General features: G+C 43.5%; 1 protein-coding gene across 1 annotated transcript in view; it reads right to left on the reverse strand.

The window, feature by feature from the left end:
- AFF3 (AF4/FMR2 family member 3) overlaps positions 1 to 18,186 on the reverse strand; it is a 318,921-nt gene that overhangs the window by 6,721 nt on the left and 294,014 nt on the right. The window contains exons 15-18 of the mRNA XM_038761937.1: positions 10,166 to 10,229; positions 7,244 to 7,380; positions 5,716 to 5,787; positions 2,315 to 2,408 (exon numbers count right to left, since the gene is read on the reverse strand). Of these exons, the coding sequence (XP_038617865.1) occupies positions 2,315 to 2,408; positions 5,716 to 5,787; positions 7,244 to 7,380; positions 10,166 to 10,229 (367 nt within the window). The remainder of the gene's footprint in view (positions 1 to 2,314; positions 2,409 to 5,715; positions 5,788 to 7,243; positions 7,381 to 10,165; positions 10,230 to 18,186) is intronic.

The following is an 18,186-nucleotide window of genomic DNA, read 5'->3' on the forward strand; positions in this document are numbered from 1 at the left end:
GACTGCTTTATTGATTGATTGATTGATTGAGAGTGAGCTAGGCTCTCTGGAAGGTTGGGCTGCATCCTCCAAGCTTCCTGATGGGATAAGTTTGGGAGTCTGCCACATTTCTGGTCCTGCCTTCTTGAATTCCATTAAATCTGCCTTCTCACCAAATTGGAACTTCCCTGCGTCTCTTCCTTTAATGAACTTTTAAAAGATGAAAATGTTTCCACATATCAACAAATAAATAAAAGCATCTTGCTCTCTTTAATTAGGTATTCAACCGTCAGAGACCTCCATTTTTAGTTTTCGTTTTATTGATTTTCTTCACAGGACATTTCCAGGGCTTATTACTGCTCCAACGGAAATGGTAACTGTCTGGGTAAATGTCGAAATTTACCTTGGTGCATGGAAGGACTGTTCGGAGCAGACTAAAACCAATCAACCAGTAGGTTCTGGAGTATTTACTGTGTGCACGGCACTGGACTAAGCATTTGGGAAAGTACAATACAACAGAGTTAGCAGATATGATCCCCGCCCTCAAGGAGTTTATGGAGAAGCAGCACGGCCTAGTAGATAGCCTGGGAGTCAGAAAGACCTGAGTTCTAATCCCGTTTCAGCCACCTGTGACCTTGGGCAAGCCACTTCATTTCTCTGTGCCTCAGTTACCCTCCTCTGTAAAACGCAGATTAATACGGTGAGCCCCAGGTGGGACAGGGAATGGGTCCAACCTGATTAGCCTGTCTCTACCCCAGCGCTTAGACCAGTGCTCGAAACATAGGAAGCACTTAACAAATACCATTATTATTTTTATTGTTATTATTATATGCAGAGGACTATATTGAGTCCTTGGGAGAGCACAAAGGAGTTAGTAGACATGATCCCTGCCCCTGAGGAGTCTAGTCGGGGAGGAAAACTACCCCAACTCCTCCACGATGTCGTGGCGGGAGGCAGAAGGACCGTCCCAGCCAAGAGGTGAGCACAGACTCTCAAATCTCGACTTCCCTTCTGAGCTATCTCCAACATGGACACAATGGAGCTGACCTCCTGCCCATGTCCTTTGTTCATTCCATCATATTCATTGAGCGCTTATTATGTGCAGAGCACTGTACTAAGCCCTTTTGCCTCTGGCCTGGAACTCCCTCCCTCTTCATCTCCATCAGACGATCGCTCTCCCTGCCTTATTCATTCAATCGTATTTATTGAGCGCTTACTGTGTGCAGAGCACTGTACTAAGCACTTGGGAGAGGACAAATAACAATAAACTTATTGAAGGCACATCTCCTACAAGAGGGCTTCTCTGACTAAGTCCTCATTTCCTCTTCTCCCACTCCCTTCTGCGTGGCCCTGATTTGCTTCCTTGATTCACCCTTCCCTCAGCCCCACAGCACTTATGCACATATCTGTCATTTATTTATTCATATAAATGCCTGTCTTCCCCTCTAGAAATTAAGCTTACTGTGGGCAGGGAGCATATTTACCAACTCTGTTATACTGTACTCTCCCAAGCATTTAGCACAGTGCTCTGCACGCAGTAAGTGCTCAATAAATACAATTGATTTATCTCATTCAATTTTCTTAATAAATGAAAAACCATGTGCTAGATCAAGATTAAGGTAAACCAGGAAAAACCATATTTTTGTAACACCTATGAACTGTCAGTAAAAAATCATCAACTGAAAATGAAAGCAATGATCCATATTTAAATAGCTGAAATAACAGCTACCATTCACATATATATTTTTCAAATCTCTTCCTTAATGGGGCATGACTCTTCAGTAGCTTCTGACTGACAATATCTTCGCCCGAAATTACTTAATGTGAAGAGAAGTCAACATTTAGCTTCGAATCTTTAAAGAAATGTTTAAATTCTCCGCAAAGAGATGCCAGTGGTCAGGTACAGCATTTCCTATTGAAAGAACAACAATAACAAAAGAATCTCAAGTGACCCTGACCCGATTAGGGTTAAAAAATAGGGGTGGGAGGAGGGTCTTGTCTGTATTATGGCCGTAACAAAAATAAGACCAAGTTTGATTCCCCAGAGGAAAAATGATGGACTTTTGACTGAAACCTGTAGGTAGTACAGTCCAAGGAGGTTAAGCTTTAAGAATTTGTTTCAACAGGTGGTTCTACAGGCTGAAAATATCAACAGGCTCAAGAAAGGTTTAGTTAAATTCACAGGTGATAGGTCCGTGAAAGGCATTTAGAGGGGAAACCAGAGAAGTAGCGTGGCCTAGCAGTTAGAGCATAGGCCTAAGAGTCAGAAGGACCTGACATGTAACAGGTACTGTTATGATTATTACCATTATTATTATTATTATTCAGAAGGTACCTTGAAGTAGTCAATCAGGGCTTTCGAATACTTCACGGCATGGTCCCTTTTGAGCCGAAACATCCGCCAGTAGAGGAGTGCCAAGCAGCGGTAGCTAGAGAGGAGAAGAAGACAACCAACTCTAAGGATCTCTTCTTCAGAATCCTAATGCGGCACTCGAGGAAAGGAAAGCCTTGAACCACGGACTCCCGGTTTCCCTTCTCCTTGGCTTTTTCAACAGGGAATGTCTGAACTATTCATTCATGCCACCAGAGGACTCCCTCTTCCCACGCCTGAAGAGTTGGAATATTCCGATTAAGTCGGCGATTAACTGTGCAGCTCCAGAAGAAACTGAGCTAGAGGGGGAAAAAAAAGGCTTTGCTGTCTGTTACCAACTGATCAACCGCCCTTTTAGACTGTGAGCCCACTGTTGGGTAGGGACTGTCTCTATATGTTGCCAACTTGTACTTCCCAAGTGCTTAGTACAGCGCTCTGCACACAGTAAGCGCTCAATAAATACGACTGATTGATTGATTGATCAACCTCCACAGGCAAGCTCTGAAGAAGGAATATCCCTCTCTCTAGCATTACTTGCTAGACAAGCAAACAAACAAATGGATTTTAGAGCAAATTAAACCAAAGTGGTCTTTGGAAGGCCAAATGACTCGACTTAAATTAGCATACTTTGGACACATCATCAGCAGGACTGATTCTCTGGACCACTAATGCTAGGAAAAGTCCAGGGAAAACGTGGAAGAGGCAGACCGGTGGCTAGATGGATAGAGACCCTAACAACGATAATGGAAGAGCCGTTAGAAAGGTTGTGGATTATGGTGGAGGACAGGATGTTCTGGAAAAAGTATATCCAGGGAGTCGCTATGAATCGGAAACGACTTGAAGGCACTTATTATTATTATTATTATTAACAATAATAATAGTAATAATAATAGCACTACCACCTTATGACCTTAGAGAAGCAGCATGGCTCAAAGGAAAGAGCACACAGGCTTGAGAGTCAGAGGTAATGGGTTCAAATTCCGGCTCTGCCAATTGTCAGCTGTGTGACTTTTGGCAAGTCACTTAACTTCTCTGTACCTCGGTTACCTCATCTGTAAAATGGGGATAAAGACTGTGAGCCCCATGTGGGACAATCTGATCACCTTGTATTCTCCCCAGCGCTTAGAACAGTGCTTTGCACATAGTAAGCGCTTAACAAATGCCATCATCATCATCATCATCATCAATCGTATTTATTGAGCGCTTACTATGTGCAGAGCACTGTACTAAGCACTTGGGAAGTACAAATTGGCAACATATAGAGACAGTCCCTACCCAACAGTGGGCTCACAGTCTAAAAGGGGGAGACAGAGAACAAAACCAAGCATACCAACAAAATAAAATAAATAGGATAGATATGTACAAGTAAAATAAATAAATAAATAGAGTAATAAATATGTACAACCATCTCATCATGACTGCATTGGTTTGACGAGTTCAGCCAGATCCTAGGAAGGTTTTGACCTACAGCCCAAAGAGAGGTAATGGGGCATTCTCTCCTCTCCCTGTAATATCTAATCCCTCATTCTCTGGTCTGTAGACTTAAAAGACAACAACAATTGCAATTACCATTCCGTATTCCTGCACGGTTATATTTACAAAGTTCATTACACCACTGAGAGCCTTCCAAATGTCCCGTTTCTCCTGCGAAGTGGTTTTTTCACCACATTCGGGTCGCTCACTGATCCCACAGAGGGTCAATGACTTCCCAATTGAACACGGAATTTAAATTCAATAGAAAGGCACTCATGTAACATCTATCACCCAACACGCTTAAACTGTCCCTCTGAATGCAGGGAGAGAGAGAAGGGGAAGGAGAGAGCGGGGCGGGGTGGGGGGAGAGGGATGCTCTCGCTTGTCTCAGTCATCCAGACTGGCTGGCTACCTATTCTGTGGTCCCAGGTACCCATTTCTCAATAAATGCCATTAATTGATTGATTAGTATTTGTTACGGGCGTTTTATGCGCCAGGGACTGCGCTAAGTGTGTAGGGTAGATTATAGGCAGGGAACATGTCTGCTGATTTTCTTGTACTCCCCCAAGTGCTTAGAACAGGGCTCTCCACATAGTAAGTGCTCAGTAAATGTTATTAATTGATTGATACAGGATAGTCACATCAGACACAGTCCCTACACGACAAAAGAATGATGTTCCATTATTGTGGGGTGTTTTTTGTGTGTTTGTGGTGCTGGGGATTGTAAGGATTATTAAATGTTTGAAGGATGAAAGGGGAGCTATTTATCTTATACAGAGAATTCCCCATCCCATTGCAATGTACTTAATCCATCAGTGGTATTTATTGAGCCCTCACTGTTTACAGAGCACTGAACCTTAGTACATTTGAGAAGCAGCGTGGCTCAGTGGAAAGAGCCTGGGCTTTGGAGTCAGAGGTCAGGGGTTCGAATCCCGGCTCCACCACAAGTCTGCTGTGTGACCTTGGGCAAGTCACTTAACTTCTCTGAGCCTCAGTTACCTCATCTGTAAAAATGGGGATTAAGACTGTGAGCCCTACGTGAGACAACTTGATCACACTGTATCCCCCCCAGCGCTTAGAACAGTGCTTTGCACATAGTAAGCGCTTAACAAATGCCATCATCATCATCATCATCATTTCTAGCTAGCAGCGCCATTTCCACATTCCTGGAACCACTTTGGCTTTGGAGGGGCAATTCTGGACCCCTGATCCCACTGCTGTTGGACATTCCCGGCCTCCTCATGGGGCAAAGAAATACGGGAGCAGAGTCAGGGTGGGAATGGGTCATTTCCTTCTGACATGCTGCATATGGTGAAGTGACAGAGGCATTGACCTTTGTGTCTCCCCCCACCACCGTTAGGCAAGGTGAACACATGGGAATCCATGCTGTTTTGGGTAACAATCACATCGTGTGTTTTTAAAAGAGAAATTGTGATTTTTAATACCCCCACGGGGACAGACAGGTACCAACCCTCAAGTTAAGGCCCAGGAGAGAATGCCGACTTAAAGCCCTCTCTCGAATCCGCCCACCGCCCCTACGTACAGACCATTCCATGAGTTGCCCCGATCGCACCCAAAACGTGAAACAGAAATGAAATTACAGGGATGTCGACCCAATCTGCCCACGCGTCGTAAAAAATCCCGATCAACGAGAACTGAAAAATGAATTACTCTACTGTGCTGCAGCTTCGTTGGAAGTTTCCAGTGATTATGAATCACTCGTGCAGAACAGCAAAACGCAGGATTTGCTAGTATTCTATCCTCGGGAGACCCCCCCCCCCCACCCCAACCCACCGAGCAAGCCCCTTGTGGACCGAATTAAGCACCTGGTTGTTAAGGAAGACGGAAGGAGTCGGGGAAAAATAACTGTGCGTTAATATTGATTTACCAACCATAACGCTGCCAGCTGTTTGTCTTCGGGAGTGGCGTTGGGGCTGGAGTGGGTCTTGAGTCTCATGGCATACCTCAGAGAGACACACAAACAAAATTATTCCACATTCACCACCCTCCTCACACTCCTACTTATTTCTCTCGGGCCACTCTGTGACATTTTGCAGGGCTCCCTGCTCAAAATCTGGCCAACGTCCTGCCATTATCACCATCAGATCTGTTTGGATCACGGCCAGGATAGAATAACTTTCATGACCACCCAGATATAATTTGGTCTTTAACGGAAGTGGCTTAAACAGTACACATACCTAGAGGAATTAGCGGAATTATCCAAGTAAACGGAATATCTCTGCTTCTGCTAATCTTGATTTGCCGCTGAGTAGTTGAATAGCTCACAGAGGATGAAAACAGTGCACATAACTTTCAGGCTTTTTTATGGTATCTAAGTGCCTACTATGTGCCAAGCACTGATAATAATGATAATAATAATAATAATCGTGGCATTTGTTAAGCACTTACTATGTGCCATGCACTGTTTTAAGCCCTGGGGTATATATAAGATAATCGGGTGGGACACAGTCCCTGTCTCACATGGGCATCACAGACTTAACCCCCATAGAGAAGCAATGTGGTTTAGTGGAAAGAGCACCGGCTTGTTAAGTGCTTAGTACAGTGCTGTACTGTACAGTGCTATATATATGTATATATGTTTGTACATATTTATTACTCTATTTATTTATTTATTTTACTTGTACATATCTATTCTATTTATTTTATTTTGTTAATATGTTTGGTTTTGTTCTCTGTCTCCCCCTTCTAGACTGTGAGCCCACTGTTGGGTAGGGACTGTCTCTATATGTTGCCAACTTGGACTTCCCAAGCGCTTAGTACAGTGTTCTGCACACAGTAAGCGCTCAATAAATACGACTGATTGATTGATTGCTCTGCACACAGTAAGCGCTCAATAAATACGATTGAATGAATGAATGAATGAATCAGAGGTCATGGGTTCTAATACCGGCTCTGCCACTTGTCTGCTGTGTGATCTTAGGTAAACTCACTTCTCTGGGCCTCAGTTCCCTCACCTGTAAAATGGGGATTAAGACTGTGGGCCCCCCGTGGACAAACTGATTACCCTGTATGTACCCCAGTGTTTAAAACAGTGCTTGGCACATAGTAAGCGCTTAACAAATACCATCATTATCAGCGCTTAGAACAGTGTTTGGCCCATAGTAAGCGCTTAAATACCATGATTGTTATTAATATTATTATTATTTTACAGATGAGGGAACTGAAGCCCAGAGAAGTTAAGTGACTTGCCCAAGGTCACACAGCAGACCTGTAGCAGAGTCAGGATTCAAACCCAGGTCCCCTGACTCCGAGGCCTACGTTCTAGCCACTAGGCCATGCCGCGGGAAGAGTTCTTGCTTATTCCTGTGGACACAGTCTTCCCTCTTCATAGAATCCCAAAACATAACCCGCCACAAGAGGAAAACATAGTTAAGAGTGCCATGCTTCTAACATCCTTACCTGATGAGTTCAACTGTTTCCGAGTACATCGTATAGGGGGATTTCGATTCCATAGGGCCCTGTTCCATAGCATTTCCGCACTCAATAAATGACAGGGCTGCTTCTGCATAATTCAGGGCCTTCCCAAATTTCTCCACCTAAGGAGCAAGTACATACATGAACTTGCTTAAAAATGGTACTAGATCTTAGTGTGATAGTTTCATAATTCTTTCTGGGATTCATTGGAGAAAAACAAACTTAAGGTTCCACGAGTCTTGGTAACAGGCACAAGTGAAAATTGTCCTAGACCCAAAGAGGAAAAAAAAAAATCTAAATCTAAAGGATTCCCAATCAGTCATTCAATGATATTTATTGCATGCAGAGCACTTGGGAGAGCAAAATAAAGTTGGGAGACATGATCTCCGCCCACAAGGAGCTTACAGTCTAGCATTAAAATATCTGTATTTGTCTGAGCCTTTCGCCCCAACTCACACCAATATCCAACTTTCATGTTTTGGGGTTGAAAAACTAGACTTCTATAGCCTGTTATTTTCTACCACCCATCAATAATAATGGTGGTATTTGTTCAACACTTCCTATGTGCCAAGCCCTGTAATGAATGCTGGAGAAGATTTAAGATAATCAGGTTGGTCACAGGCCCTCTCTTTCTTCTCTCCTCCTTTTTTCTTTCCTTTTTACTCTCCTCCTCCCCTTATTGCTATACGACGCTACAACCCAGCTCGATTTTAATGTTTCAACAATTATGCAAAAAGGTGGGGGCGATTATGCCAATCAATATAGCATTAATAACTCTAACTCCACGAAATTCCTTCTCTCGTACTTCCATATTTGCTAATCAACCACGGGTGGCCGGCTCATGTTGGGAGGGATGAAGAGATGAAGAATGAAGAAAAGGTAGGAATATCCTTGTTCCTCCTAGGGTGGGTGGAAGGTGTTGGCCAGAGGAATTTAAAGGCCAGCTTTTACTCCTAGGTCTGGGGTCGTGAGGGAGAGCAGGGACAGGAGGGGATTCCAGAAGTTTGGGGGTCACAAGGACAGGTGATTTTAGCATCTACAGCTCTGGACACCTCTGCAGACTCCTTGGAATTGCCTTGTTCCAAACCTGTCTGTGTAGGTAGTAACAGTATTTATTAGGTGCTTGCTACACGCTGAGCACTGGGTGAAACGCTTGGGTAGATACAGGATGATCAGATTAAAAAAAAATAAATTTTTTGTTAAGCACACACTATTGTACATACTTAAAGCTAACTAGCTAATCAGGTTGGACACAGTTCGTGTCCAACACGGGGATAATAGTCTTAATCCCCATTTTACAAATGAAGCAACTGAGGCACAGAAATTAAGAGACTAATGAGGCACAGAAATTAAGAGACTTGCCTAAGGTCACACAACAGATAAGTGGCCGAACCGGGATTAGAACCCAGGTCCTCTGGCTCCCAGGCCTGTGATCTTCCCACTAAGCCACACGCACAAGGGGCTCACAAATTAAGGGGAGGGAGAACAGTTATTGAGTCTCCATTTTTCAGCTGAAGAAACTGAGGCCCAGGGAAGCTAAGTGACTTGCCCAAGGTCACACAGCAGGCAACTTGAGATCAGAACACAGGGCTTCTGATTCTCAGGCCTGTGCTCTAGAGAAGCAGGGTGGCCTAGTGGCTAGAGCATGGGCCTAGGAGTCAGAAGGACCTGGGTTCTAATCCTGACTCTGCACCTGTCTGCTGTGTGATCTTGGGCAAATCACTGCATTTCTCTGTGCCTCTGTTACCTCATCTGTAAAATGGAGACTAATCAATCAATCAATCGCATTTATTGAGCGCCGACTGTGTGTAGAGCACTGTACTAAGCGCTTGGGAAGTACAAGTTGGCAACATATAGAGACAGTCGCTACCCAACAGTGGGCTCACAGTCTAAAAGGGGGAGACGGAGAACAAAACATACATACAAAATAAACAACAAACAGAACAGAACAAACATACTAACAAAATAAAATAAATAGAATAGATATGTACAAGTAAAATAAATAAATAAATAGAGCAATAAATACGTACAAACATATATACATATATAAGACTGTGAGCCCCACATGGGACATGGACTGTGTCCAACCTGATTACCTTGTATCTACTCCAGTGCTTAGAACTGCGCTCGGCACATAGTAAGCATTTAACAAATATCACTATTATTATTATTATTATTATTATTATTATTATTATTATTATTGCCCTCCAGGCCACACTGCTTTGGATTAGGAGTATTATTAGTTGGGGCCTCTGGGAAGCAACCTGAAGATCAAAAAGCTGCTTTGCTTTCCTCTCCGAAAATCCAGGAACCTTTTTTGCACAGAGTTGAGTTGTCTGCTTCCCCGGCCGGGAAACTGAAAGTAGACGCTATAACCCACCTCAGTGCCTCAGAGGTTAGCCAGGCCAGGAAAAGCTATATTTAAAAAAAAATGTATCATTTGGGACTGAGTCTGCATCCTGAATGCACTTCAGCCTTTTTAGGGGTCGAATTCCTCTGCGTCATGGCTTTTGATGACACATATGAAGACCACAGGAGTCTTTTTTGGAGGGTAAGGAATCCAGTCTGACGCCAGGCATGGCTGGCTGAGCTAACACCTCGCAAAAACAAACAAACTTGGATTTGAAAAACAACCACCACCAACTATCGGCAGGAACCTCTAATTAAGCCTTAGAATAAATGGAAATATTCATTAATTTTGGCTTTTACTTTCCCAGTCAGACATTTTGGGCTGAAGTCATAGTTGATTGGGCTGTAAATGGTTTGATCACATAAACACTTCTTAATTTAACCAAGCCAGCAATCCCTGTAATAGATTGTATAATTACCTAGCTATATTGCTCTGTTGATGGAGTTTCAGTACAAAAATGATTCAGGAGAATGTATCTGGAAAGAAAATGTTCTCACCATTGCATCTGCTTTATGCTTCATCCGTTTAGCTTCTTGCATAAAATAATCTGCAGTGTGTGGCCTACAAAAGGGAGAATGACATTGCATTTTGTTACTTTTGAAATGCCACATATTTTGAAGATATTCTTTCCCTATACACACACACACACACACACACATGTATATATGAATATATGAATATCTAATCTGCCATTTAAAAACTGCACTTAATGTGGAATCATGGATTTCACATTTTCAAATGACTGACTTTATGCAAAATAGCATTTATTGCCATTCTTTTTCTTTATAATTCAGTAGAAAATGCTGATTGGCTATATTTACAGAAGAGACATCACGTTCCCCAGATAATCACGGTTCTGATATGTGAATCAGATTATTTCAATGTAGCAAAGAAATAAATGCAGACTTTAGTTTACATAATGTTTACAAGTTATCAATTCCATTTCAAATCAACACTGAACTCCCTAATACGTGTTTGCCGGTGTGTACAGAAAATATGTGTGCCTAAATGCATACACAAAAAGAGGGACACTTTATATATATATTTACTATATATCTACAGCTTTTTCGAGCTTCACATAAAAACACAATTGGGCAACATCATGTGATTATAACCTAATTCTAGAAAAGTGAATTACCAAAGATGTCCAGCTAGTAGTAATGCAAATATGACCTTTATTCTCCAGGGTTTTGATTAGTTAGCTGGAAAGCCTTAAAGGCAGACATGTGCATTATTAAGGCAATAATTAGTTTTTAAGACAATAATAACCCAGGCTAGCAGAGACTCTGTTGGGAAATAGCAGGGAATGTCATGTGGTAAGTGTCTCCAGCAAAAACTGAGTTCACCTGAGTTCACTGATGACCTGGGTTCTAATTCCGGCTCTGCCACATGTCTACTGAGTGACCCTGGGCAAGTCACTTAACTGCTCTGTGCCTCAGTTCCCTCATTTGTAAAACGGGGATTAAGACTGTGAGCCCCATGTGCGACAGTGACTGTGTCCAAGTTGATCAGCCCTGCTTCCCCAGCGCTCAGAAAAGTGTTTGGCACATAGTAAGTGCTTAACAAGTAATAATAATAATAATGATGATGATAAACTGAGTTTACCTAATTGCCACCTGATCAGCTATCTATTTAGAACTCATCATTTTAAACAACTTCTTAGAAAGTTTAGTTCTATTAACAGATACGATGTTTCTTTCCCCTATACATTTAAGAAGCAATTAGTGTAGGTTTGAGGCATTGAAGCGTGTTGTTTGTTTTGTTGTGCTTGTTAAAGTTCAATCTAGCCTGACTAAAGTCTTCATCCCCATTTTCAGGTGAGGTAACTGAGGGATAGAGAAGTAAAGTGACTAGCCCAAAGTCACAGAGCAGACACGTGCTGGAGCCTGGATTAGAACCCATGACCTTCTGATTCCCAGGCCCACTGTCTATCTACTATGCCATGTTGCTTCTCAACAGAGTAAACTGCAACTTCAGTACAGCGCTTAGTACAGTGCTCTGCACACAGTAAGCGCTCAATAAATACGATTGATTGATTCAGTGACAGCTTTATGTGTGTTTGTGTTGGCTGGTTTGGAATTAGGGGTTTCTGACTCTGTAAAACACCTTGATATACTTTCAGGTGAAAAGTGGTCAGCACATGAATATGAGTTGCTTTATATGGAGTGTAGGAGATTTTCCATTTCCATTTTCCACCATTAGTGGATTTCTGGGGCTGTTGTCCGCTATTAAACTGACGGAAAACTAATGTGAATTCAACGAGATTAGAAACAACGGTTTAATGAAGGCAGCATGTTGCAGAGACACTTCGTATACTAACAAACCAGTATTTGCAGGAACATAATTGGTTTCCTCTTTGAAATCACCACGGTGGCAGCTCCAGAATATAGTATAGCACAAATACTAATATAAAATTCAATTTTCTCTGCCAACCGATTGCTCATCCAATTTTTTATAGTTTATATGGCAAACCTACGGAATTTTCTGTTTCATTTCCATAATGTAGCCTCACTACGCTGTTTCTCATGGTGACAGTCTTTTATGATGATACATTTAAGAAACCTAATAAAAGTTCAATTAAACACCATAAATGCAGTCAACTGCATGTTTCAGTGCACTGCAGAAGTGTGGCTTCCAAAGCACTTTCCGAACCAAAGCAAAGGCTCTTAAACATTTGCCTAGGAATCGTGGCCAACGAAAGCAGCCTTCTGAGAGCTTATTCTACACAGAAGCTTTTTTTCCTTTTCACAATTATAACCCTGTTTATAGGCAGCTTCTAGCAACTGAGTTTTTTTTTTATGGTATTTGTTAAGCACTTACTATGTGTCAGGCACTATACTAAGCACTGGGGTAGATACAAGCTAATTGGGTTGGACACGGTCCCTGTCCCTTGTGGGGCTCACAGTCTTACTCTCCCAAATGCTTGGCACAGTGCTTGGCACACAGTAGGCACTCAATGGGTTTCCCAGCCAAGTCATTTTACAAACAGGGTAACGATTCCATTCAGGGCATCTGAGTGTCTTTTTATTGTTATATCGTCCTCTGCCAAGCGCTTAGTACAGAGCTCTGCACACAGTAAGAGCTCAATAAATACGACTGAGTGACTGAATGAATCTGCATTAAGGCACACAGACCAGGCACTAATTCTCACTTGAGCCCTAGACACAACCTGGCTGTTCCTCTAGATTGTAAGCTCATTATGGGCAGGGAAGGTGGCTGTTTATTCATTCAATAGTATTTATTGAGCGCTTACTGTGTGCAGAGCACTGTACTAAGCGCTTGGAAAGTACAAGTTGGCAACATATAGAGACGGTCCTTACCCAACAGCGGGAATGTGGCTGTTTATTGCTGTACGGCATGCTCCCAAGCGCTTAGTGCAGTGCTCTGCACACAGTAAGCGCTCAATAAATACGACTGAGTGAATGAATGAATAAATTACATTTCTTGCAAGAGGCCTAACTGAGCCTTCATTTTCCCACTGCATTACTCGCTCCAACCCTACGGCACTTCTGCACGTATCATCCTACTTTACTATTTCCTCTTACTGGAGTTGGTTTTAATGTCTGTCTTCTTCTGTAGACTGTAAGGTCCTTGAGGGCAGGGATCACGTTTACCACTGCACTTTCCTTGTACTTTATGCTTTGCACTGTGCTCTGCACGCAGTAAGGGCTCGATAAAGCACTCAAGAAGCAGCATGGTCCAGCGGATAGAGCACGGTCCTGGAAGTCAGAAGGTCATGGGTTCTAATCCTGGCTCTGCCACTTGTCTGCTGCGTGACTTCACTTCTCTGGGCCTCAGTACCCTCGTCTGGAAAATGGGGATTAAGACTGTGAGCCCCATGTGGGACAGGGACCGCGTCCAACCCGATTTGCTTGCATTCTCTGCCACAGCTTTAGTAGAGTGAGTTCCTGGCCCATAATTATTATAGAACACTGTACTGAGCACCTACGGAGCACTGTATCAACCACTTGAGGACTACACAATAACATTTAAAGGCACTGAAGCCCTTGATCTTTCTCCTTCATTAAACAGAAGAGCTTTTTAACATATGCACCCCATTTTCTCTGACTTAGTTCCAGAGAGACTCTGCTCCTTGGATTGTGGTTTATTTTATTTTTTATGGGTTGCAAACTGCTTTGGGACACACGGCAATTGGAACGTGACATCTTTCTATCTATCTGATAGCTACGTAAGGGTGGTTTTTATTCCACCGTATCTATCTCCATAAAAGGAGAAGCAGTTTCATCGTAGCCGCCTGCCAGAAAAATCATATGGATTGCTAGTGGAGGGGGCAGGTGATAAAAGCCTCTTAGCTGATATAGACGGTGGCAAAATTAGCTCTCAGTGACATCAAATGGGGGAAACTGTTCTTCTTCTAAAACAGTTGCTCAAGAAGCACCGGATTAAGGCTCCTCAGTTTTATTGCTAGGACTCTTAACGGTCTTCCAAGCTTTGCTTCTGACACCCCCTTTATGCTCAGGATAATCAGCAGGTGGGATCCATATACTGTACTCTCCCAAACGCTTGGCACAGTGCTCGGCACACAGTAGGCACTCAGTAGATACTGAATGGTTCATTCATTCATTCAATCATATTTATTGAGTGCTTGCAGAGCACTGTACTAAGTGCTTGGGAAGTACAAGTTGGTAACATATAGAGACAGTCCCTACCCAACAGTGGGCTCACAGTCTAGAATGGTTGATTGATGAGTGAGCCCCTTAAAACCTGGATGGCCTTAAGAGAGCCCTGCTGGGCAAGAATGTCCAAAGAATTGGCCACCTCATCATCATCATCATCATCAATCGTATTTATTGAGCGCTTACTGTGTGCAGAGAACTGTACTAAGCGCTTGGGAAGTACAAGTTGGCAACATATACAGTCCCTACCCAACAGTGGGCTCACAGTCTAAAAGGGGGAGACAGAGAACAAAACCAAACATACTAACAAAATAAAATAAATAGAATAGATAGGTACAAGTAAAATAAATAAATAAATAAATAGAGTAATAAATATGTACAAACATATATACCTATATACAGGTGCTGTGGAGAAGGGAAGGAGGTAAATGGGGGGGATGGAGAGGGGGACAAGGGGGAGAGGAAGGAAGGGGCTCAGTCTGGGAAGGCCTCCTGGAGGAGGTGAGCTCTCAGCAGGGCCTTGAAGGGAGGAAGAGAGCTAGCTTGGCGGATGGGCAGAGGGAGGGCATTCCAGGCCCGGGGGATGACGTGGGCCGGGGGTCAATGGCGGGACAGGCGAGAACGAGGTACGGCGAGGAGATTAGCGGCGGAGGAGCGGAGGGTGCGGGCTGGGCTGGAGAAGGAGAGAAGGGAGGTGAGGTAGGAGGGGGCGAGGTGATGGACAGCCTTGAAGCTCAGGGTGAGGAGTTAGAGGACACAGAAGCGCGGAGAGGTCAGCCAGTGGCTCGAGGTCAAGTGGGAACGACGAGTGTGAAGCAGCATGGCCTAGTGGATGGAGCTCGGGCCTGGGAGTCGGAGGACCTGGGTTCTAATCCCGACTCCACCTGCTGCATGATCTGTAGCACATCACTTCACTTTTATGGGCCTCAGTTACCTCAGCTGTAAAATGGGGATTAAGACTATGAGCCCTGTGTAGAATGGAGACTGTGTCTGACCTGATTATCTTGTATCTACTCGAACACTGAGTACAGTGCTTGGCACATGATGATGACGGTGACGGCATTTGTTAAGCGGTTACTGTGCGTCACATAGGAAGCACTTAGCAAATACCATAAAATTAAAAAAAAAAAACACCAGACTTCTGATAGACCAATTTCAGGCTGGAACCTCGCCAGCCCTCAGTCTCCGGACTGTCACCGTATTTTCGGTGAGGGGCTGCATGGCCTAGTGGAAAGAGCACGGGCCTCGGTGTCAGAAGGTCACGGCTTCTAATCCCAGCTCTGCCATTTGTCTGCTGTGTGACCTTGGGCAAGTCATTTCACTTCTCCGTGCCTCAGTTCCCTCATCTGAAAAACGGGAATTGAGACTGGGAGCCGCACATGGGACAGGGACTGTGTCCAGCTCAATTTGTTTGTGTACACCCCAGTGTTTAGTACAGTGCCTGGCACACAGACAGCGCTTAACAAATGCCATCATTATTATTAATAAGCAGTTCTAAATTGCATCGTTCACAATTACATTCGCCGCCTTTAAAAATAGAAGGGACATGCATATGAAGTAATAATAATAATAATAATTATGGTATTTGTTAATCACTTACTATGTGCCAGGCACCTGATTAAGCACTAGGGTAGATAGAAGCCAATCAGATTGGACACAGTCCCTGTCCTACATAGGGATCACAGTCTCAATCCCCATTATACAGATGAGGTAACTGAGATCCAGAGAAGTGAAGTGACTTGTCCAAGGACACACAGCAGAGAAGTGGCAGAGCCAGGATTAGAACGCAGGTCCCTCTGACTTCCAGGATCTATTCATTCATTCATTCAATCGTATTTATTGAGCCCATGCTGACTTCCAACAGGATCACTTTCCCAACTATCCCACCTGTTAGATTTGGGGCGAGTGTGTACCCTTTCCCTGGATACCCTTTAACCTGTATAATCCTTTATACCTTTTTTTAAGGTATCTGTTAAGCACTTACTATGTTTCAGGCACTGGACTAAGCAGCGGGGGAGATATAAGATAATCAGGTTGGACTCAGTCTCACATGGGGAACACACGCTAAATTAGAAGGAGGAGGCTTCAATCTCCATTTTAGTAAACCTCTTGTCTGCTGGAATTAAAAAAATTAAAGGATGAGAAACGGGCCCTGTGGAGATGCTGAATAAATACAGGTATATCCCTGCCATCTAAACTCACAGCTGCTATTATACACTCTGCTCTTTCTTTCAAAAAAGTCCAAAAGTCAGACTCACTCGTTAAGAACAAATTTGGGGCTTCCGAGGTTGAAGATTTCTTGGACCCCCCCGCCCTCAGAGTCAGTTTTAAATGAAACGGTCGCTTACTCCTTTGTAATCAAAGTGCATTGCCAGTTAGAGCTTGATTCATTCTATTACACCAGGGTGAGACTATCAAGAGAATTCATTAAGTGCTTCCTCTGGGCAGAGCACTGATTCTTACCCTTAATCCTTATTTGAGGCCCGGAGAAGTTGTGACTTGCCCAGAGAATCTATCTGAAGCAGTGTAACCTACTGGAAAGAGCTCAGGCCTAGGTGCCAGAGGGCCTGGGTTCTAATCCTGGCTTTGCCGCATAACTGCTCTGTCATCTTGGGCAAGCCCCTCAACTTCTCTGAGTCTCAGTTTCCTCATCTTTAAAATGGGGATAAAATCCTACTCTCTCCTACTTAGAACAGGAGACCCGTTTGGGACTGGGACTGTGTCCAACCTATTTTGTATCCATTCCAGTGCTTCGACAGTGCTTGACACATAGTAAGCACTTAACGAGTATCATTATTTTTACCATTATTATTGCTATTATTATCGCCCAAGGTCTCACGGCAGGCAAATGACAGAGCCAGGATTAGAATCCAGGTCTCTGATGCCCACCGAACCACGCTGCTTCTACAGCTGTTGACTTCCCTTGAAAGGGAAAGGGGTTGGGGGGTGCCAATACCTCAATAATAGCGGTCCTGAAGACTAGAGTTTGGGGGCTGCCGGTGGAAAATGCAGGGAACCTCTTTAAACCCTCTTCCCTCCTTTGGATGTTGAGGTGTCCGCGCTCTGGACGTGACTGCTGACATTTATTGAGGGCTTAATTCAGGTTTTCCCCCAAACAGAAGTCACCTGCTTTGAGGAGCAGCGGGGCCTAGTGGAAAGAGCCTGGTTCTGGGAATCAGAGGACCTGGGTTCTATCAATCAATCAATCAATCGTATTTATTGAGTGCTTACTGTGTGCAGAGCACTGTACTAAGCGTTTGGGAAGTACAAGTTGACAACATATAGAGACAGTCCCTACCCAACAGTGGGCTCACGGTCTAAAAGGGGGAGACAGAGAACAAAACCAAACATATTAACAAAATAAAATAGAATAGATATGTACAAGTAAAATAAACAGAGTAATAAATATGTACAAACATATATACATATATTCTAATCCCAGCTCCGCCACATGCCTGCTGTGTGAGCTTGGGCAAGTCACTTCATTTTTCTGGGTCTCTGTTACCTCATCTGTAAAACTGGGGATTATGATCAATCAATCGCATTTATTGAGCGCTTACTGTGTGCAGAGCACTGTACTAAGCGCTTGGGAAGTACAAGTTGGCAACATATAGAGACAGTCCCTACCCAACAGTGGGCTTACAGTCTAGAGCCCCATTCGGGACATGGACTCTGCCCAACCTGCTCAGCTAGTATCTACCCCAGTGATTACTACAGTGCCTGGCACATTGTAAGTGCTTAATTCGTTCATTCAATTGTATTTATTGAGTGCTTAGTATGTGCAGAGCGTTGTACTAAATGCTTGGGAGAGTACATTATAACAATAAGCAAGCACATTTCCTGCCCACAATGAGCTGACAGGTAAGAAATACCACTGAAAA

This window comes from Tachyglossus aculeatus, chromosome 20 (genome assembly GCF_015852505.1).
Source record: "Tachyglossus aculeatus isolate mTacAcu1 chromosome 20, mTacAcu1.pri, whole genome shotgun sequence".
NCBI lineage: Eukaryota > Metazoa > Chordata > Mammalia > Monotremata > Tachyglossidae > Tachyglossus > Tachyglossus aculeatus.